Source organism: Natrix helvetica (assembly GCF_964273705.1).
Source record: "Natrix helvetica genome assembly, chromosome: 7".
NCBI classification, from domain to species: Eukaryota; Metazoa; Chordata; class Lepidosauria; order Squamata; family Natricidae; genus Natrix; species Natrix helvetica.
In genome coordinates this window covers 405,781-428,303 of record NC_138558.1, presented here as the reverse complement: position 1 = coordinate 428,303, position 22,523 = coordinate 405,781, and the positions used below count along the sequence as shown (strand labels likewise).

At 56.6% G+C, this 22,523-nt stretch overlaps 1 protein-coding gene and 1 long non-coding RNA gene across 7 annotated transcripts in view; one reads left to right on the top strand and one right to left on the bottom strand.

The window, feature by feature from the left end:
- DCTN1 (dynactin subunit 1) overlaps positions 1–22,523 on the bottom strand; it is a 48,389-nt gene that overhangs the window by 25,722 nt on the left and 144 nt on the right. For 2 of the 5 annotated variants that reach the window (XM_081959467.1, XM_081959469.1), the window contains exons 1-5: positions 14,126–14,268; positions 8,954–9,202; positions 6,845–6,923; positions 5,042–5,073; positions 2,781–2,801 (exon numbers count right to left, since the gene is read on the bottom strand). In XM_081959467.1, coding sequence (XP_081815593.1) covers positions 2,781–2,801; positions 5,042–5,073; positions 6,845–6,923; positions 8,954–9,202; positions 14,126–14,158 — 414 coding nt within the window. In that variant the 5' untranslated portion in view covers positions 14,159–14,268. Of the gene's footprint in view, positions 1–2,780; positions 2,802–5,041; positions 5,074–6,844; positions 6,924–8,953; positions 9,203–14,125; positions 14,269–22,523 lie in introns of those variants that run through there. The other 3 variants (XM_081959468.1, XM_081959470.1, XM_081959471.1) reach the window with 3 other exon arrangements.
- LOC309395344 lies at positions 1,092–22,523 on the top strand. Of its 2 annotated transcripts, XR_014175885.1 has the most exons (4): positions 1,092–1,815; positions 18,415–19,140; positions 19,263–19,372; positions 22,217–22,523. It is a non-coding gene; the product is annotated as an uncharacterized lncRNA (long non-coding RNA). The 2 variants fall into 2 exon arrangements; XR_014175886.1 differs by having other exon boundaries at positions 19,263–22,523.

Sequence of the window (22,523 nt, the reverse complement as noted above, 5' to 3'; positions counted from 1 at the left end):
TCCGGGACACTGTGACCGTCATAAATACGAGTTGCCAAGTGCCTGAAGTTTGATCATGTGACCACTATTTCCAGGCATGTTGTAACTTTGAACGGTCACTAAATGAAGTGTTGTAAGTCGAGGGCTGCCTGAGAGCTTTCGGGAGCCAGAATGGAAGCTCCTCTGACCCTTGGTCCCCCTGCTTCCTCTAGAGGAAACGTGGCCTTCCATGGAGCCTGCTCCCTTCCACGGCCACCGGCTGAAGGCCCCCGTGAGCAGCCCGTCCTTGTGGACGCGACTCCAGATCTAGGGGCTGCCTTGCCTTGGATTTCTAGTCACAGCACTGGGATCTTTTAAGGACTAAAGTCCTTCGCACACACATCTTTCCACAGAAGGCAGACCCTCCAGAGGCCTTTGAAGTGGGGCCTCCATGACGGGGGGGGGGGTAAAGGAAGCCCTCCCCCCTTTGGAGAAGAGGCGGCAGGCACAGCCAAGAGGGTCCCGCAGGGCAGCCGGAGGAGGAGGAGGAGGAGGAGGAGGAGGAGGCCTCTCCCCAGAGAGGAGGCTGCCTAGAAACAAGGCTCATTATGTGCAGGCACCAGGGGGGAGGGGGCGGGGGGGGGAAAGGACACATGACTCCACAGGGGAGGGGGAAGGCTGGGGGAGGAGATAGCCAGAAGACACAAGGCTAACCATTGTCTGCTCCAAAGCAGCTCATTCTTGGAGGGGGTCCCTCGCCCCCTCCCCTCCGCGAGAGGCCCTGGTCGGCCTCTTTCCCTGCACAGGCCTGGCCCTTGGGAACCCCTGGGCACTCAACGGAGGGCCCTTCTTCCTGGCCCCCTAGGTCGATCAGAGCACCCCAAAAGCTTCCTCCTCCTTGGAAACCAGCCTCCCTGCACCCCAAGGCCTCTTAGGGATTCCCCTCCGGAGGGCAACCACAGGATCCAAGGGAAACAAAGGCCTTTCGCGCAATCCAAGGGCTGGAGTTTTGCAAGGTCCCTCAGCCTCCCCAGGCAACCCCTTCAGCCCCCCCCCCCCGAATCTCCCTTAGGCCTAGGGGCAAGCAGGCTGGGGCTGAGCACCCAAGCACGACCCCCCCCCCGAGAAACATGAGCCTGGCCAGGGAAGGAGCGAGGAGGGGGGCACACTCTCCTGCCCTCCTCCGGCCCCCCAATACCCCTGGGCTGCCTCAGCACCTGCGCCTCTCCCAGGCCGGAAGACAGATGGCAGGCCCAGAGTGGGGAGGGCCAAGGAGGGGGGAGGGAGGGCCATCTGTCACCCAGAAGGACGGCCAGAGGCGCCAACTAATCCAATCAGCCGCTTGCCTGGACCGAGAGGGACCGGCTGCCCAGAGCCCCCCCCCTCCTCTGAGGGGCAAGCTGGGCTCAGCTTAGTTTGGACAACATGGGGGGGGGGGACAAAGACCGGAGCCCCTCCCAGCCTCCCTTTCCTCCCGGGTGCCACTCTCAAGGGCACCAGGCCACCTGCCGCCAGGCAAGCCCAGACCTGTTGCCAGAAGCCAAACAGGGGAGACGTCACTGAGCGCTGGTGGGAGTGGCGGGCTCTGCCAGGCACTCCTCCAGTGGGCAGCGACAGAACCAGGACCAGATTTGGGCCTCATGCAGAGCCAGGCGGATGGAGGGCGGTTCTTCAAGCAGCGGGAGCAAGCAAGCAAGGAAGGAAGGCATGCAAGCCCAGCCTCAGGCACATGCATCAGCGGGAAGGAAGCAGAGCTGGAAGACGAGGAGGAGGAGGCGGCAGAGGCTTCCTCACCACCACCCCCCGCGACTCCCCGCTGAGGTTCGGAGCTCGTGCCTCGGGGCCAGGAGAAAGCAGGTAGGACCCCCCTTTGGACAGGCTGGAGACCAAAGGAGGGAGGGGAGGGGGCATCCGGTGCTAGGACTTTCTGCAGGGGCGGGGGGGGGGCGAGGAGCCTGGACTCAGCCTCTGCTTCTCCTCCACTACCTAGAGCAGGGACCCCCCAAAGGGCTCCTTCCCTCCAGACCCCTTTGCCCAATTCGCCATCTTCACAGCCCCCCTGCCACCACTACCGTCGCCACCACATACGCCGCAGCCCCCAGCCCAGTAGTGGAAAGCCTGCCCTCCCTGTTGCTCTTTGAGCAGAGCAGTGGCCGGAGACTCGGGGGGGGGGGGGTGGTGCCCCAAACTTGGCAACTTTTAAGACCACTGTACTTTAAATCCCAGGCAGCAATGGATTCTGGGAGTTGAGGTCCACAAGTGAGGAGACCTTTGTTCTAGAAGACAGTTAAAGGGCCGAGGGGGGGGGAGAGAGATGGGGGTCTCGATCCCTACAGCAATTACCCGCAGCTGCCCTCTGACTCTGGGAGGAAGCCCAACCCCGGCCTGGGGAATTCTGCCCCCACAGCTGCAAAGAGTGGGAAGACCCTGCCGCTCTCCCCAAACTGCTGTGGGGATTAGCAGGGCAAAGGGGGCTGCCGTGGGGCCCTTTCCCCTCCACTCACGGCCAGATCAGGCGGGGGGGGGAGGAAGGGGGGGCATCTGGGTTTATAGCTTTCTTTGTGGCTGCCAGAAATCCCAAGTAAGCCGGCTAGAGAATTAGCCGCCTCTTTCCGGGCACCGCTAAGCTGGTGATGGGACGTGCCCAGGTGTTCCAGGGAGCCCTTAGCTGGTCAGGGACCCCGTGAGACCCCTCGGGTGCCCTAACCGGAACATCCATGCAAGGGGAACGCATGCGTGTATGCAGCAGCTGAGGCCATGGCAGCCACAAGCGTGGCCTTTTGCACAACCGTTTCATGCGCAGGAGAAAAAAGAGACACCACCTTTTTAGGTTTCACTCCGCGCTGCATAGAAAGAGGACAAAAGGACAGGTTAGATGGTGGGCGGAGGGGGAGCCGGGGGCTCAGAACGGAAAGGTCTCCCAGGTGTTCCTGCTTCCAGGGTGTTTCGTGGAAAGCAAAAGGAAAGCCCCTGTGCCCCTCCCCCGGATTCAAGGGCAGAATCAAAGCCCAGCAGGGAAGGGTGGGAGCTGAAGCCTCTCTGGTGCATGTGGTCCACCGACCCTTTCCAGGACCCTCACTCCACACACGCCACACCCACAGTTTGCAGTGCAAGGAGAACACCCAATTGGTCTCCAGGCAGGAGACTCAGAATGCTCCCCCACCCCCACCCACCCCCGCGGGAACGAAGCAAGGCCAGAAGACGCAGCCGTGTGATGGGCTGGGGTCCCCCCAAGCCCCCCAACAACCTCTCCCCACCCCGTACAACCTACAGCCCAGCAGAAGGAGGGTTTTGCGTGATTGGGGATTTCTTTACAACACACTTTCTTGAAGTTTTGCTCCAAAACAAAGAAACGCCAAAAGTGCCAAAGAGGAGGGGAAACCGCAGAAATCCCGATCGCTTTGTGGGAAATTATGTCACCTTTTTATTTGAATGGACGCATAAAAATGCTTTTTGAAAGCACGATTCAGCTACGCAACATCCAGTTTCTCTGCTTGTCACCACCGGGCCACGTTCACACTAGCAAACCCCATGGAGAGAGGAGAGGGCCTGCCTGCCCCATTGGCCCCTTCTGTTCACCCTCCGGGATTGCAGGACGCTTTTCCCAGAGGGAATTCCTGGCTCTGGAGCCTTGCCGGCCTGGATTCCTTTCCTGGAGGCAGGCTCAGCTTTGCAGCGTATGGGCCGGCCTGCAAAGTGACTGGAGGGCCACTCTCTCTCTCTCTCTCTCCCCACCCCCTCCCCCTCCCCCCCGGCCTGCCCAGGGAGTCCATGGTGGGAGCAGAGCCTCTGCCCAGCCCAGCCCAGCCCAGCCCAGGGGGACACAAGCCATGTGCTTAAGTGACAGCAGCTGCTCCCGGAGAGCCCAGGGGAGACGGCCACAGCTGTCCTCCCTTCTGGGAAACCTGTCTTTCCAAGCTCCCCACCCCAACTCCCAACTCCCAACGGAGCTGCTGCTTGCCGCTTCAGACGGGATTTGCCCCTCCATTTCAGGGCAGAGGAAAAAAAGCCCCGGCCCCAACCCTCGCCTGGTGTGGGGAGGCGCCAAAGGCCCAGAGGGAGCTCCTGTTATTGGGGGAAGGGGGGGGGGATAATGCTCAGACCTGGGCAGGCGCCACAGGTTGATGGGCTCTGACCATGAACAGCACAGGAGCCAGGAGAAGATGAGGCAGTCAGAGGGATCCCACCATTCAGGATCTCAGCCACTGCCTCACATGCTTGCAGGGCGGACAGGAAGCTGGTCCCTTCCCTTCCCTTCTGCAGCCCTGATCTGAGCCAGGTTCATTCAGAGGGGGACTGGTGGGAGCAGGGGCGGGGGAGAGCTTCGGGACTGAGGCCAGGGGGCTTAAGGGAGGGCAAGGGCCTGGCCACAGCAGAGAGGACTAAGAGAACCACAAGAACAGGCCCCTGAGGAGGGGCTGCAGAAGTCAGGGTGGGTGGGGGGACCAGCTCCGAAGAAGGCCCAGAGGAGCAGCTGCCTCCCTGCAGCACTCAACGGAGAGACCCAGCCTGACTGGAGGACGGACTGGATGGAGGACCACAGGGAGACGCCATCCGATGGACAGAAGGAGCAAAGGAACAAAGAAAAGAGCTGAGCCAGAGAAAGCCATAAAAATAGAAAAGCAGAAGAAAAACTCTAACCCTCCCAAAGTCCGAATTCTTTTGCGTGGCCACAGAATCAGAAAAGGTTAGCAGGGAAGAGCCTGGAGCCCGAACGAAGGCTTCATTCGGGGAGACCCGGAGGGAGAAGCCCCTTCAGGCCTCTTGGTTGGCACAGGAAGACGAGCGAGCGGCTGCAGGACGGCCCAGAAGGGCTTCGCTTGGGGAGGGACCTTCCGGATTCCCTTTTCATCAAGGGCTGATGGGAAACCAGCTGAGCACACGGGGGCAGAGACGTTGCTTTAGGTGGTTACGAAAAGGGTCAGGGTCAAGGTTGTCTTATGTAAAGCAGGCAACCCCCCCCCTTCATAATACGCAGTGGGCCCTATTGCACAATCTCACATGGGAAAGGGGTCTTTTCTTTCGCAATGAACCTCAGGCGGGCACAGGGGGCATCAAATGATGACAGAAAGAAACTACTCACCAGTTTGCTGGCTTTGGACCCTTCGGAAGAATCTGGAGGAGAATCAAAACAATGATATTTTTGACAGTGATTTTATTGGGGGAGGTGGGCCATGGATTTCCATAGGCCGCCCAAGTCTGCCCTTCAGGAGCTTCTGGGAATTCTTTGGAAAAAATTCTTTGGAAAAAAGAGCTCTGAAGGAGGAAGGGACTCCAGCCCCGAGTCCCGCATGCTGCCCACTCTAGACGTGCCCCCCCCGGGGGCCCCCGGCAGGGACTGGCAGAAGGCTCCCACCAGAAGGTGCGCACAGTCTCTTTGTGGCTTCAGAGTTCTGGGGAGCTTTTTGCTCCACCACTGTCCTATTAGTAGCGTTTCATACGATACTTTTTTTGCTTATTATTTCTTTGCTTTATTGTGATTCCTCGTTTCCTCAGAGTTGGGATTCAGCTGCCTGCATAGTGCTCTCCCCCTCCTCCCATTTTTTCTTACCATAGCCCCCCCACCCCACCCTGGCCCAGAGAAAAGGATACCCCTGGGACTCCACCCCTGCCCCACCCACTGTGGCTCCTGGGCTGGAGAGGGGGACCACTCAAAGCCCTCCAGGGAGCTCCTGGAGCCGAGGGAGACGGGTCCTTATGGGCTCCCAGTCCCAGCCTTAGACCACACACACACACACGCACACAAACACACACACACACGCACAGGCAGCAACCAGTCAACCTGCAGGGCAGAGGGGCTGATATTTGCAGTGCAGCTACCATGAAGACTCTCCCTGCCTTCAACTGCTCCTGGCCTGAATGACCAGCTGGAAGAAACGTAGGCTGAAAGGGCCCAGCAAGGAAGAGAGCAAGGGAAGCTCTGCTCACTCCAGGCTCCGCGTTGGGGCCGGCTGGGAGGTAGGCAGGGAGGGGGTTCTTGGGCACCCGCAGTGATCTATCCAAGCCCTGGGATCCAGCTCTCCTTCTCTGGCTGTGGGAGCCCTGAGCAGCCCACCCTCCGCTAAGGGCGGCTGGGGGAGAGGAGGCCAGTAGAGCCCTGGCAGAGCCTGCATTGTCTGTGGCAGTTTCCAGGGAAACCTTCCAGCAGAGAGCGGTCGCCAGGTAGGCCGGAGCTCCTGCTAAACCAAAGGCTGCTTGGAGGCCGCTTACCTGTGCCTCCTTCCTGGCATGCCGGCTCCTCTCTAGTCACCCTCCTTGATGGCCACCTCACCTTCCGCTCCACGCCTGAAAGTCACCTGCTTTCTCAGGCCGGAAGTGGGCCCCTCCCACGATCCTTCCCTTGGCCCCAACCCCACGGGTGGCCCTGGAGGATCCCGGCTCCACCAGCCCAGGCTCCCCTAGGACCGGCAGGAAGGGCCTCGGCATGCAGCCCTGTCTAGTAGGGGCAGCAAGCTCCCCCGTGAGCCAGGATGCCTGAGCCTCTGGGGGCTCCTGGAATGCCACCACCAGCCAGCTGCCGGGAACCCCCAGAAGGGCAGCCCTGGTGGCCAGAACCTTTGTGGGATCTCCTCCACGGTTCCTCTTGGAAGGCAAGACACCGCTGCCCAGAGAGGAGCAAGGGACCACCTTCTCAGAAGGGGTCTGGCCCCATTTCATGGGGGTTTCGTTCTTTGTATCTGCGCTGGCCACCTCTTTTATTCCTAGGTAAATTGCTTTGAGGGACAAGGTTCAGAATCCTGGCATACAAGAGGGGCAGCCAGCCAAGGTCCCCAAAGGAAGAGTTCAACCTGCTAGGGCAGTGGAGACATTTTCCGTCGTAAATGGCCAATGTAAATAGGCAGTGGGGGGGGGGGGGAGTTGAGGACGAAAAAGCCGAAGACCCTACCTCTCTTGGGGACCCTCGATGCGGAAGCCTCTGGGGTTTCTGGGGAGGTGGTGTCTGCGCCATCCTCAAACACCTGGATCTAAAGAGAAAGGAAAGGCAGTGAGCAAAACGGCACCTCCTCTCTTCTTCCTTCCGGCTTCTCCCGGCCTTAACGCAGCAAAAAAAAAGGCTTTCCCTGCACAGCGCTGCATCCACCCGCGTAGTCAGGGGTCTCGAGGCTGCCCTCCGCCCTTTACCGACCCAGAGTTTCAAAGGTGTTTCATGTCCTCCTTGAGCTCCAGGAAGGGGCCACTCAGGGGCCCTGGCAAATCCCCAAGGGTTCTTTTTTTTTTTTTCAATTTTATTAACAAACATGTAAAATACACACACACAAAACTTAGGCGTCCAACACATTTACACAATGCAATACGAACAGGAGCTTCCTGTTCTTTCTAGTAGCAATTATCAATCGATAGCGCTCACCTTATATTATTTCCCCTTCTATTGTATTCCATTTGGATTTCACCATTCTTAACTCTCTTATTTTACTCATAACTATTATTTTTGAGTTTTGTTATATTCCTTCATTGATTCTTGTTTCTTTCCTCCATCCACCTATACCATTTATCCCATTTCTGGTAGGATTCTGATTCTTCTTTCCCCTGAATTTCTTTAGTTAGTTTGTCCATTTCAGCACAGTCCATATCCTTTCTTAGTATTTCATCTTCACTTGGAGTTAGTTTGTTTTTCCACTTCTTGGCAAAGGCAATCATTGCCGCCGTAATTATATGTAGTATTAAATACTGGATTTCTTTTTTGTATTTCGCAGACATTATTCCTAATAAAAAAATTTCAGGTTTCTGTTCTATTTTAACCCCCGTTATTGCCTCCAGCCAATTTTTGATCTTTTTCCAGAATTTTTTAGCCTCCTCACAAGTCCACCATAAATGGTAATATGTTCCGTGTATCGATTCACATTTCCAACATTTTGGGGAGGTATGTTGAGATTTTAGCTAACCTTGTTGGTGCCAGGTGCCATCTATAAAACATTTTGTACTGGTTTTCCTTGTATGCAACTGATAGTGTCATTTTTAAGTCTGTTCCCCAAAACTTTTCCCATTTGTCTAATTCAATATTATAGCCAAAGTTCTGCGCCCATTTTATCATTTGTTCTTTCACAATTTTCTCTTCCATTTTATACTTCAGGAGAAATTTATATATTCTCCCTATCATCTTTTTATCTGAGCTTTGAATAATTTTATCCAATTCGTGTGGTTCTTGAAGGCCCAACTGGGAAATGCTGGGCTTCCCCCGTCAACCACGTATTCTGCAGCCAATGAGAAGATCAGCACTGTGGGAGCCAGTCTTGGCCTAAGAGCTGCTGGTTGCTTACCTGGGACTGACTGCAGTTCCTTCAGCAGCCCTGTGAGTTCCTGTACATCGCCTCATTCGGAGCCTTTCAGAGCCGACAGCCTACCCTCCACGCATTTCATGCCATGAGTCCTCAGACCCCCAGGGGAGATGCAAGGGAAAGCAAGGCTGTCGGAGACCCACGGGAGGAGGGTGGTATGCTTCGCAGAGGGCCCCTTGAGGATTCCAAGCAACCCCTTCTCCACTCCAGACTCCGGGATTCGCACCACCACCACCCCGCCTGCCCCTTCCAAAGCTGGCATCTCTTGAGGAATGCGGCCCAGCCAGAGTGTTGGGTGAAGCTGGGGAGGAGCTCCAGCAGGAGAACAGCTGGGAGGAAACTGCTCTGCCTGCCTGGTTGAAAAGCAGCATAAAAATCAAAATCCAAAAATCCTTCCAAGAGTTCCAACAAGCTACCATGCCTGCTTGGATGCCAAAATTTAGGCGGGTAGGCGGGTGGGTAGGTAGGTAATCATCAGTTTCTTCTTCTTGTGTAATTTTGCGACTGCTTCCCGGCAGCCAAGAGCCAGGGAAGAGAGTGGCATGAGAAATCAAAGGAAGGCCTTGAACCCCTCCCCATGGTTTCCTCAGGCCCCTTAAAGCGAGCCAAGACCCAAAGGGGTTTCCCCCCCTTTACTCCCTCCCCTTTCCTTTCAGGGGGGGGGAGGCTGCTGTTGATGGAGGGAGGGGGCAGTTGGGGCCACACCAGCAGAGGCTCACCTGTGACTGTCTCACGAAGATGCCGTGGTTCTCCTCGCACGTGAAGTACCGCCTGCCCTGCACCGTCCCATCATTTTTGCCTTTGGCTTCATCCAGGATGACGCCCACCCATTTCCCTGTGGCAAAGAGGGTGGCCCCCACGTACGCCACCGTCCCACGGTGCCCCTTGCCAATCACTTCCACTCGGGCACCCACTTTCAGGGGCTTGCCGCCCACTTCCGCACTCATCCTGGCACTGGCGCTGGGGACCTAGAAGAGGCAGAAGAAGAAGGAAAAGGGTGTTCATTGGCGCGTTTGTTGCTCGTAGATTTCCAGACCAGCTTTCCAGCTGGAGCTCAAGGCGACTCATATGGCTCTCTCTCCTTATTTGCTCCCAACGACGATCCTGCGGGGTAGGGTGGGCTGAAGGTCAGTAACTGGCCCCAAGTCACCACAGAACTACCATGCTGGGGTAGGGGTGGGGGACTAGAACCTGGGCCTCCCAGCCCAACAACCAGGAGCGGCCCTGGCATCAGCCCTGCCCCACCCAGAGGGAGCCTGGGCACCCAACCCTGTGTGGAGCCTCCGTTGCCCAGCGAAGAGGACAGGCAGAAGGGCTTCCCAGCACCACAAACGTCTCCCCGTAATCCGAGATGGGGAAACATGTGGCCCAGAGAAGCTCCTCCCAATCGGTTCCCTCGGCTGTGTTCCTGAGGCTGTCATGGAAAAGGGCTCTGGGTCTGAAGGGAGGAGGAAGACCCCCGTCTGGGATCAAGAGCCCTCAAGGATGCCTCCCACTGCCTGGCCCTCGGGAGAAGCCTCACCTACGGGCCGCCCACAGGCACTGACGCTGCCCTTCTTTGAGAGCCCCAAAGCCTTCCGGAGGCTCTGCCTGCGCCTGGCAGTCAACGCCTGCCTCTCCTGCCTCCAAGGCGCCTCAATCCAAAGGGCCCCAAGGGAACCAGCCAGATCAGGGAAGGAGGGAGGGGAAGACCTCAGGGGAGCCTTTTGGCATATGGGCAGCTTGGCAGGACAGAATGGGCGCCAGTTGATTGACAGTTAAGGCTATTTATCTGTATTCTGCTCTTATTGATTTCATTATTCATTGAGGCATTTAACCGTCTTATATGGCCGCTCATCGGATGAAACACAACTCTGCACGGCTCAAACAGCAATAAAAACCAAACACCTGGTCCCTGACCAGCGACCCCCCGTCTGTCCAACACCAGCCAAACCCTCAGGGTGCAGCCCCGCTTCTCCCTGGGCCTGGGGGAGGAGCAGCCACTGCACCTTTCCACAAGGTTAAAAAGAGGGGGCTGTGATGGGAAGGAGGTAGAAGGTAGGCTCTGACTACTAACCCACCTGCCCCCTCCAAGATGCAAACGGACGGGGCCCGTCCATGTGGTTGGGGCAGCCACTTCCGGTCAGGGTGAGGTGGTTCCTGGACAGATGCCACGAAAGGCTTTCAAGGAGACAACCAACACAGTGAATTGGACCGGGAAACAAACCGGCAACTGGGGGTGTAACTGCCCTGCAGCAGCTCGGCTGTGTAGCGCGTGAAGCCCCTAGATGCTCTTCCAGGGTGGCCCCAACTGTGAGATCGCCAGAGGGACCGAGCGCAGGGGCTCCCGATCCAGGAAAGACAAGACAAAGCTGAACAAGGGCTCTCCTAGACGCAACTGCCACCTGCTCATCAAGCGGGGGTTGCCAGTCCAGCATGGCACAGGGGCCCCAGAACCCAAGTCGGTGGCTCCGTGTGCCGTTACATTCGGGAGAGTTAAAGTTTCAAGGGCAGCCCAGCACCCTCTCGGCCTTTTGAAGCTGTGATTGGCTGATGCCCAGAGCGGGCACCGCTTCGGCTGCTGGGCCCCCAGAGGGCTTCAGGGCAAAGGTCCCCCCTGGCCGTGGTCATGCCCAGGACGGCTCGCCTTGTTCAGACTGGAGAGAGCAGCTGGTCCCAAGACCCTATTGCCTCTGCGGAAGCTTCTGGTCGAGGTTTACCCGGAAGGGATGGAACCAGGCAAAAGCAGGTGGCCGGGCGATGCCAGAAGGGCGGAGAAAGAAGTGCCTTTCACCACCCGTGTTGCCAAAAGGCGGCCCTCGATACAGGCTCTGCCTTCCTGCAGCAGCACTCAGGGCTTCTCTCAGGCCCGAGTCCTGTTTAGGAAAGGGTGCGGTCTATAAATTAAAGATGATGATGATGATGATGATGATGATTATCAGGCCACTTCTGCTACTGGAGCTGAGCCAGAACCTGGGGCCCACCTGCCACCCAATCCGAGGCTGCTGTCCCTGCTCCTTCCAAGCAGCAGCTCAGGTCGCTTCCAGTGAGATGTGCTGCCCAGAGCCCCCCCAGCTCCCCCTGGAGCGCCACAGAGATCCATGGGGTCCTCCCTTCCTTCTGCCGACAAGGCCACAGGAAGGGACTGAGGACAAGGTCTCCCCTTTCCAGAGCCCCCTGCCACCCTATCCCAAGATACAAGCCCCAGCTGCAGCTGATGCAACCAGCCTGGCAATCCCAAGGCCCTCCCCAGGCAGATCTCCAGCCGCTCCATCTCTAAGCAGGAGGAGCTCCAGGAGGGAGGAGGCCGGCCGGGTGGCCTTGGCCACTGCAGGCTTCAATCTGAGCTTACACCCACATCCGGCCAGGCTCCCTCATTTCCTGCCAGCATCACTCCAGGTGTCTCTGCCCCCACCTCACCTTCCAGAATAGCAACACCTGCCCACCTGGCAGCTGAAAGAAGGCGAAGCTCACAGCATCACAATCACTTTACAAAATTAACATTCAATAAAACCCATCAGAAAAACATCCACAAAAGTTAATGCCCCACTAATTAGGAACTGGCAAAGTGAACGAGGCAGACCCTGAGGAAGCCTGAGAGAAACCCCAGCTGCCCCCTGCCCAGAGCCCTTTCCTTCCTTCCTTCCTTCCCCTGGAGCAGAAATGCTCCTCTCTCACCTGCCAGAGGCGCCAGGTGCAGAAGGCGGGAGGACAGCCGGCCTGCCTCACCTGAATACTCCCTGCCAATTGGGCCTTTGACCAGCCTCCCAAATCTCTTCCCTTCCTACACCCCAAGGCCGGAATTTGGGTCCGGAGCCAGAAAAATCTCCAACCGCAGCCATGCTGGGGGAGAAGAGGGCCTCCCTGGCCAAAGCCCTGAGACTCCTGCGCTCTCCCACTGAAGCCTTCCCCACAAGCCCTCCAGGAAGACCAGGGCTCCCCCACTGACAGGCCCAGCTGAGGAGGGGGCTTCCAGGCGGAGGAACCAAAGGGGCTTCAGAGGCCACTCAGGCACAAGCGCAGATAAAGGCATCAAAGCCAAAACCTCCAGCATCCAAACTGAGGTTTGACAAAAGCCCAAAAGTGTCTGGAGAAGAAGCTGCCAAGGCAGTGAGGAAAGGGGGGGAGGGGGGCAGGGGACCTTGAGGCTCTGCCTGGACGAGGGGTTGATTTAAGGACTCTGCCAGCCCAGAATAGCCACCACCCTTCCTTTCCCAGAGGGCCCCTGCCTTGTCTGGGCGTTCAGGTCAGAGGAAAGCCCCCCCCCCCTCCCCTCCCGTCCTTCTCCTGAGTCACTCCCAAGCCGGAATCCTCCCCCTTTCACGGCCAAGACATTCATGTCATTCATCTCCACTCAGGCATTTTCAGCTGGAGTTCACGGAAGGAGGACTGGGCTGCTCTAACAAGGCTTTAAGTGGCTGCTTTGTTTTCTGCTGTGAGAACCAAAAGCCAAGTAGGCGTAAGGGTAGGAATGCGGGGCAAGGAAGCACGTGGGCCCCAGCCTTGCCTTGTCCCCTTCTCTTCAGCCGAGCAGGCCTCTCCCACTGTCCCTGCTTCACACAGCCCTCTTTCCCCCCAGAGGTGGTGAATGATCAGAAAGGCAGGATAGAAATCGTGAAAACAAACCAAGGCAGCCAGTCTTGAGTTCCTCCCAGGGACAGAGACCAATTCTGCAACAACCATCATAAGCAGAAAGTCTCGGCTATGGCGTTAGCCTGGCCAAGCCACAAAGTCCCATCCCTTCCTCTTTGAGAGGCCCAAAGAAGCTACAGCTACCGGCTTCAATCTGTATGGACTTTTCTAAATCCAGATGTCAGGCAACCACCCAAAGGCTGCTCAGCCCCCTGTGCCCAGTCCCACAATCTCCCTGTAGTCTAAAGAAGTGGGAAAGAAAGCCACCAAGCAACAGGCGAGGCACCGCCGTGCCCTTTTCCAATGGTCCCCCTCTTCTAGGACAATGTGCCCAGACACACCAGCTGCCCACATGTTCTGGAAAGGCACATACACCACCAAAAGGTTTCCTCACCCTGAATCAAACGATTGGCACGTAGCAGCTCAGAACTGGCCAGGGGTCAGAGGATGCTGCCACCAAGTGACCTCGGCTCTCCTGCCTGAGAAACCCCTCTCCACCCTCAGGCTAAGGCATTAAGGCCGCCTTCAGGCCTGGACAATGGCTAAAGGATGGACACCTCTGGGAGGCTGACCGCATTTTGCGTTCGAATGCCAGATAACTTCCTCTGGCCTCCATTAATCAGGCCGTGTGGCTGCAGGAGTCGCCGGGGCAAGAAAGGCACAGCTGGGAACCCTGGGAAGGTCGGTCCTCTTCAATCCGCTTGGGTTTCCAGGCTCTGCACCCGAGAAGGAAGCGGGTGCTGCTCCCAAGTCCCCGGAGCTCAAAGCACATTGCCATGCCGTCCCTCGGGCAGCCTCTGGAGGTGGGCGGAGAAAAGGATCGGAGGGAAATGGCAAAACCCCCAGGAGGAAGGGCACACTGGGCGGGCAGGGGACAGCCAGGCCACCACGGGCGGGGAGTCTGGGCTTTAGGGACCGTCCAGGGCCCTCCCAGTCTCTCAGTGGAGAGGGAGGGCAAGAAGGGGCAAAGAGCCCAAGGTGGGAAGGGTGAAGCATGGGGCCCAGGTGTCCAGCTGACTGCCAAGAAAGCCAGAGGCAAATCCCCCAACTGCAGAGGCTTTTCCCAACTCCCTCCTCCAGGCACACAAAGCCAGGCCAGGGGCAAAGAAAGCCTGGTGCCTTCCTCCTCCTCCTCCTTCTCCTCCTCCTCCTCCTCCTCCTCCTCCTCTCTCTCTCTCTCTCTCCTCGCCCCACAACTGCTGGTGCTCCTCCCCTGCCTGGAGAGCCACCCGGTACCCAGCAGGAGCCCCGGGGCTGCCCGGTCCCTTGTTGATGCTCACCTGGCCATAGGGGTGTCGCTTGACCTGGGCCATGCTGATGCTCTTTCCTGCCAATTTTCCTCCAGAAAGGCAGCCTCAGCTCATAGCCGGGTTGGATAATCTGCTGCTCTCAGGGCAGAGAGGAAGGGAGCATCCCTGGGCGCCGGGTGAAGCCCCTGGGGAGGCCGAGGCAGAGGAGGCCTTTTCGTGGGAGAGGCCCCTGAGCCCCACACACACACAATCCTGCCCAGCTGAGGGAGACTCACTCTGCGCTAGTGCTGCTCCAGACTCTTCTCACAGGAACTGCCAGCCCACTGGGTCCTAATGCTAGATTGTTCTGCCCTGAGACCCACAAAAGCAACGGAGGCAGGAGGCTTGGTAAGGCAGGGCAGGGACCCAGGGAGCCCCCAGCTGTGGGACTGACCCCAGGAGCGGCCCAGAGCAGGAACTGGCAGCCCCAGCTCAGCTGCAGGAGGCTCCCTTCACCCCGGAGAACCAGGATGACAAAAACATCAGGCCCAGGTCTACGGCTTTCGGCCCCCCTCTTCACACAACCACACACACACACGCACACGCACACACAGAGCCCGCCTCCCTTTTGACCCGCAGGGCATTCATCTACCACCTCTGACTTGCTCTCTCCTGGGCTCCTCCCAACAGACCAAAAGGGACTGTCCGAATGGCAAAGGCTCAAGCCCCCCAGAGGCTGCCCTGGTCTGGAGGCCTGCAGGGCCAGGCTGGCTGGGGTCCAAAGACCCCACCAGCCTCCCGCCACAGTCTCCCTCTCCCTGCAGCCATGGAGCCACGAGATGGAGCAACGGGGAAAGGACACCTTGAACCCCAGGCCTCTCTGGGAAACCCCCACCAGCAGGGCAGCAGGGATGGACTCCCCCCCCCTCCCCAACTGAGCTGGGCTCCCTCAAAGGGCAGATTCCACCAGGTCTCCCGCTGGCTTCCCGAGAGGCTTCTCAGACTCTCCCCAGCATAAAGTCTTGAAGTGGGATGCCCTGAGATGAACAGGGTCCTTCTCCCTCTGCCTCTCTTATACGACAACGAATCCACGATCCTGACGATGAATGACTCCATCCAAAACTAGATTGAAAGGGTGGGCATACTTGACCTTCTCCAAAGTCTCTGCACTGTACACCACTTCCTCAAGCCCTGTGTAGAAAAAGGAGCCTCTACAATCCCTCTGGGCCCACCGAGCACTTTCCCCTCTGCAAGCGCCGGGGCCATCCTATCACACAAGGACCCACTGCCACTCCTGGGCTCCTCCTGGCCAACCTCCAGATGGGCAGGGGTCAGCAGACGCCCCCCCACCCGAGGGCTCCACAAGCCAAAAGCTGTTCCGTTCATTGGAACGGAGGCTCAGCACAGCCGCCATGATAAGAAACATTCACGCCAGCAAACGTCTACGTGGTTTTTATCATCAAGACGCTTTGGGAATCCTTCTTCACGTACATCCTTCAGGGGGCCGAGGGGGCTAAAATAAGCCCCCGATGAACCAGAAGCGTCATGCAAAGGGTGGGACCGGAAATGCAAGGATGGGAGGCCACCAGGAAAGCTTCCCTGGCTGCCTCTGTGGTCACACCGCAAAACTCCGTACGCAGGCCAATGGGAGCCTGCCATTGTCCCCCTCGCCCCGCTTCCCCCACAAGCTTTTGCAATGCTGAGTGGAACTGTGCCTTTAAAGGAAACTGGAAACAGGAAAAAGGCAAAATCTGGCAAAGCTTAGCAGAACCAATACAAGCTGAACAGAGAGAAATATCAGGATTTGGTCCTGGCTAATGCCATCATTTTGGCAAAGTAAAAAAGCAAAGCTTTGCCCAGGAAGCTGGGCCACCTCCAGCTATTCACACCTACGCCCAGGAAAGGCTCCTCCTTCGGCCCAGTTCTACTAAAAAGCTCCACGTAGAGCCAGGCTGCGGAGGGTGGCAACGGGTCCGGAGCCTCTCGGAGAGGCCCTCCTCACAGGGGGTCTGGAGTGGCCACGGCTGCAGGAGACACACAGGACACTTCAGCCAAGGCCTATGGCCAACGCAGCATTAGCCCCCTCCCCCAACCGCAGGTATTACTTGGCCAACAGCCAAGATTCAATGATGCAATTGTGGGCCATGCTCACTTCTATCAAATGAGGTCTGGATAGAATCGGCCCCTGCCTCTATTTGGTGACACCAGGGCCCTGGGTGGCCTCCGAGGAAGGAGGAGCCCCGCTGCAGCCCTTCCCCCACCCCCACCTGTACCAGTAAGCAGGGGAATAACTGGGTGCAGAAAGGAAGAGGTGCATTTCTAGGTGAGACAGGCGGCATACAAATCTGATAAACAAAATAAATAATAAGGTTCCCTGATCCTCTCCAGCATTTTGTCCTTCAGTCCAAAGGAGAAACTGCCTTGTATGCCAAGAGCCACCCCCCCCCTCCAGCTGCCCAGTCTATTTTCATTTTTGCAATTGACACTCTTTTTAATTATCATTATGCATTACTAAGAATGGTTTGACTGCAGCAGTTTACAAAATTAATTCACGAACGACCCACCTCCTCGCTCCTAAATCAAGAGAGGTCAAGATGGAGGGATCACCCATCCTTGCAGAGTCCAATACAGGCATTGCAGCATATATAAATTAACTCCTCTGTGCCTCCGTGAAAAATGAATTCGCTTCCATTTCACTTGCAGGCTTTTTTGGGGAGAAACTTTATTTTCAGAATTCTGACCTTGCAGGGTGGGGAGGGATTTAATAGATCCCTAGAACTGAGTAACTTTGCACCATGATACCCAAGAAGCCATCCCATCTCACAGGAAACCTTCAGGCTAAAATCTTTCTGGATTATAGTTAAGTCTTCCTCTCTGAATAACCGGCTGCTCTGAGGGACCGCTGGGGCTTTGCTTGCTCTCTTGCCCTTAGCACAATGGCATCATCTCAGGTGATCCAAAACAGGATGGCAAAGGAGGCACCACAAATAACTGAATTGAACCAGATCATCAATAGACCAAATACAGGAAAGATTTAAGAAAAAGCATTGGGTTGTGCAGAACAAAGAAATGCCGAAAATACATCTGGGGAGAGGCTGGCAGCTGAAAGCCTCCTCTGTTGTTCCTGTCCTTGGCCAGATCCAGCCGGCCATCAGAGCCACCAGGGAGCAGAGGGCATGGGCTGCTGAAGCGCCTCTTAAGAGAGGCAGACCGCCAGGGGAGGGGTCAACTACCTTCGGCCAGGCATCTCTCAGGTCTGTAGGCCCTGAGATAGTTCGCTTGGTTCCCAGAGGTGGAAGGAATGCCAGACCGAAGACAGCTCTGCAAAGGGAAAGCAACGGAGACGGAGGGATGAAGAGCCAGTGAGTAGACCGGCTCTTCGGAACCTCTCTGGACAAGTAGACGACCACCCACAAATGCTACTGACAGCTGCTCCTTGTGAAGAGACTGCAGGATGATGGGTCTCCAGAAGGTTTACAGCTCCAAAGAAGAAAGAGCCTTTTTGCTCAATCCACGGATGGCACCTTCAAAGGGTTCATATGTTTCCTTTTATAATCACTTCTAGAAAGAATGGTCAATTGCTTTTCAGCCATTTAGGAGCCTTTGGACAGACAAGTTGGCTAAGCTTCCTTCAACTCCAACTGAAGGTATGTTTTAGCTACAAGTTTAAGTACTTAAGAAAAAAATGGAGTAAACGCAAAAGGGTGATTAAAACCTTTGATTTTAAAAAGTTACAAAGAGACTAAGCGTCCAAATAAATGTGAAATATTGGCGGTGCAGATAGTTCTTGGGCCCTTAAGGTGGCCTCGGTTCCATTGCTCTTTCACACAGCTGTGTTGGTTGCAGGTTTGCTTCCAGGTACAATTCAAGGGGTGGCTTACCACCTTTGAAGCCCTGTGCTGGCAGAGGGTGCCCTGTGCTGCAGACTCCCTTGGCCAAGGAATTCCAGAGGGCAGGACAAAAGGTTTCCTTCTGCCAGGGTTCCTGCCCTTTGGAGCATCCTCTCCTCCACCCCACCTCCCACCAAGGGTACTTGAGGCTCTTAGGGAAGGTCAGCAGGGTGGCTGTAGCTCTCATCCCAGGCATACAATGGTCCAAAGGGGAGATCTGCACCCACCCAACTGAACTTCTGTAAGGGCCTGAGGACCTGCTTCTGCCAGTGGGCCTGGGGTCCAAGGGGGGGGTGCACCCTTCTGGAGGCAGCTATTGGATTAAGAAAAGCACCTCCGCCTCTCCATGTGCGCCTTGCTTCCCCTTCTCCACATCTTTTAACCGCACTTACTTTATGGTTGTTATTTGTTGTTTATCATTTTAATGTATACCACTTTTAATGCTTGTAGGCCTCCCAGAGTTACCTCTAGATGAGATGAGCGGCATATACAGAAATACATACATAAAAGAAGTTATGAAGAATCCTTCCTGTGGGAAAATGTTTTTGTTTTGAATTTTAAAATATGAGATTTTTTAAAAAATGGCCACTAGAGGGAACCAGAGGGAAGTAAATGCTGCAATTAAAGCAGAAGAGCATATAAATTCCACTTACAGGTGAACACTAACATTGGAAGGGCATTTTTTGAACAACAATGGACTGGGGAGTTAATTTTAATAGTGTCGCCTGCACAGAGATTGTTTCTAAAAAATGTTCTGGAAGAGAAACAGGTTTTACCTAACAAGACTGAACTGGAAATGGATTTGCAAGTGACAATCTGCAAGGAGAGGGAAAAAGACGGTACAAAGAAACGGCTTGAAGGGTGTTCTCATTAACGACTTTCTCAAAATTGGTGCTCAAAAGCTTTTCTATATTAATCCCTTCAATTCCTGCTGAGGAAAAATTATTTGTCATCCAAGATTTTACTAGCTAACAATCCATCGATCCTCCCGAGGGCCCTTCTGCTGAGCCCTCCAGGGTCCCTAAACTCCAGGGGGCCCCAGCGGCCGGTTCCCCTTCCAGCCTGGCTTTTCCCCAAAGGGAAACGGGAGCCCACCAGGCATTAGGACCCTGGAGGTGTTCAAGAGTGGGCTTCTGCGCACTGGCAAATGCCACCATTTCACGTCTTTGGCAGCAGGTGAGCCCCCTTCTCCAGGGAGGAGAGCAGGGCGACTGCAGCAGCACAAAGGGGGCCCTGGTGTGGCGGGGGGGGGGAGCTGGCCATCACCCTTCGCCCATTTTTCTGTCTTGTTTTTTCAGCAACAGCTGGAGCAACTGAGGGGCAGACCAAGACAGCGGAGGATGGGCTTCGCTGAAGGGTAACCATAGCAACGCCGAGAGCGCTGAGGAGGATGCTGGCTGGTAACCAGGTGAGCTGCTTTTGGTGCAGGGTGGCCCCGTGCAGCTGAGTCAGCCAGCCAGCCCAGCTCTTTCCCTGGGGGTGGGGGTGGGGGGGGAAGGTGTCTATGGCTTCCTCCGTTTTTTCTTAATTTCACCTTCACCAGAGGCAGCCCCAGAGACCCCCCCCCCCGACTGCTTCCGAGGATCTGATCCCCTCCCTTCTTCCAGCCCAGCCATCCCCCGTTCTCCACCTACCCTGCCTTCCCCTCACTCCGTGATTTTTCACCCAAGAGCAACACAGCTGGATTGAAAGCGTCCAAAGGAAATAGCCTCTCCGTTCCATCCAGTTTGGCTCCAGCTGCCTCAGAATAGATCCCCCCCCCCCCCGACCCCTGAGCCACTGTGGCCAGGGTGTCTGTGTCAAACTCGGTTTCATTGAAGGCTGCATGACAGTTGTGTTTGATGTCAGGGGTGTGGCCAGGGTGAGCATGGACAGCTTGTAGTCACTCGTGTCTGGGGCGCCTGTGGTGGCCTCAGTGCTCTGCTTGCAAAAATGGTCTCCTGGGCTCCGTTTTCGGCTGGTGATGGCCTCCTGCAACCATCTGCCACAAAAATGGAGCTCAGGAGGGCCGCAGAGGGCATCGCGGCTGGTCCTTTGCTGTTTCCAGGGCAGCCCTGTGGGCCAGATCTAAGCAGCCAGTGGGCCACATCCTTGAGTTTGACACCCATGCACTATGGCTACTTGAGAGGCTGGGGAGCCACCAAGCCTACCTGAGGGGGAGGGGCCAATATTGGGGAAGCCCACTGGCCATCACAAGGCAGCATGATGGCCTGGGCCAATACATGAGACCGTTGCTCCCCAGGAGCACCTTGTCCAGCTGTGACTGTTAGAGGAGCTTTCTGGATAAGAGTTACTCCCCTTTTGACCAGCTATGCTAAAAAAAAAAAAAAAGCTGCAGCAGGGCATCCAAAGATGCTTTTTCTCTGCTGCCTCCAACTGTAAAGAAAGGCCTCCTCTGAACCAGGAGGGCCCCATCCTCAAGGAAAACTTCCTCTGAAAGCCATGGGCCGGAAGGAGTGCCACAGGGTCCTCTCTCCTTCTCTCGGCCTACCTATACTGCCCATCAATGCCTGCAGAACAGTTCAGGACTGGTCGTGTAGGAATCTACAGCCATGGAGGCTTATTCAGCCAACCATGACCAAAGAAGTCATACCTTAACATGACCAGAGCTGTTTTTATTTATATCCGAGAGATTGTCCCAGATGGAACATGGGGGTTTCTGGTGTATAAAATATCAGGATGCAACCACTGCAATCACCAACCAGAGCAGGGGGAGAGATGGTGGCATGGAAGCCCATTTGTCTTTCCCAAGGAATCTGTAGCTGCAGAGGCATTCCAAGGAAGGAAAGGGGCTACTTTTACATTAGGTTAGTGTGTGTTTTATAACCCTTTATTAGTTTTACAAATATCTCAAGGCAGCGGACAAATCCAACACACCTCCCTCCTCCTACTTTCCTCACAAACACAACCCTATGAGGCGGTGGTTGGGAGGGAGGGGGTGGGAGAGAGAGACTGGCCCAAAATCACTTAGTTGGCTTTCGTGGTTAAGGCATAACTTCCCATCTTCCCTTGTCTTTCGTCTTTCCCTTTTTCCTTTCTGTCCCTTCTTGCACGATCAAATGCAAAAGGGGAAACATTTCCACGATGGCACAATGGTTAGGGTGCAGGACTGCAGGCTACTTCTGCTGGTCACCGGCTGCCTGCAGTTTGGCAGTTCGGGTCTCACTGGCTCAAGGTTGACTCAGCCTTCCCTTCTTCCGAGGTGGGTAAAATGAGCAGCCAGATTGCTGGGGGCAAGAGGCTGACTCTGTCAACCGCTCTGAGAGGGATGTGAAGCACTATGAAGCGGTATATGTGCTTTTGCTGTGGCTATTGCTCCTTTTGTTTTCTTTTTAGTTTGTTTTACTAGCTCTTTACCAGTGAAAGTGGAGCTCGAGGGGCCGTGCGTGCCCCCTGGACCCAACCTCCTGCAGCCCTCTGCCAGTGGAAACGGAGCTCAGGGAGGCACACACTCTGTTTTTGCTGGCAGAGGCACTGTGGGGAGATCCTTTGCTGTTTCCAGAGCAGCCCCTGTCAGCCAGATCTAAGCACCCTGTTGAGTTTGACACCACTGCACTAGACCAAACAGGGGCGGAGGAGAGAGTATATAGGGTTATAAAATTCTCCTTCGGGAGTCAAACTCTGGAGACCCTTCCCAGCACTCAGGCTCACTATGGCAGTTGGGGAAAAAACCCTAAGAAATTAGCAGAGAAAATTTTAATAAACATGATCCGGTGGTTTTGCCCTGGAGCCCTCTTGAATATCCTTCGGTGCCACCTGCCTCCCAGCAGCTCTGACTTGAACCTCACAGTCCGGCCCCTGTCGCAGCCCCCCCCACCCCACCCTCGGAGGAAGGCAAAGGAGCAGGTCCACCTCCAGGCCCAGGGAACCAAAGGCCCCAACAGGGCAGAGGCAAAGGGGAAGAGCGGAGGAGCCCATTGCAGGGGAGGCAGCCGAGGGGCGCCCCATCGCAGGAGAGGGCGGGGGGGGGGCGGGAGCTGCTCCTTCCAAGGGCGGGAGGGGGAGGGGAGGGGGAGGGGAGGGGGAGGGGGGGGCTCCCGCGGGCTCCCTCCCAGGCCGAGCACCTTCTAAGGCCGGGGACCGAGCTCTGCCGCCACGGCTCTCCCTCCGCTTCCTCACCTCCGCTCAACGACAGCCTTGCGAGGTAGGCCGGCCAGGGGGAAAGGGAGAGAGGGAGAGCTGGGGGGGGTGATAGGGCCCCATGGGAGCGCCGCCTCCGCCTCCCCCCTGACGGCTTCCCTCTCCCCCGCAGGGGCCGCTCCCGCAGCAGCCGGAGGAGGGATCCCGCCGCCAGGCCTCCGCGCGCAGCCCGTCCCGCCAGCAGCCAGCACCGCCGCCGGCCGCCCTCTAGCGCAGCCGTCCCCGCGGAAGGGAGGGAAGGAAGGGCCGCCGGGGCCGCCTCCCTTCGCCTCCCGGGACGGGCCGAGCGGAGCAGCGGAGGGTTCAGCCGGGCCTCTTTGGGCCGCGCCCCACTCCGGCTCCCTCCCTCCCTCCCTGAGCCCGGGTCGGGCGGCTGAGCCCCGCCGAGCCCTGAAAGGCCGGCCGCCGGAGCCCCCCTC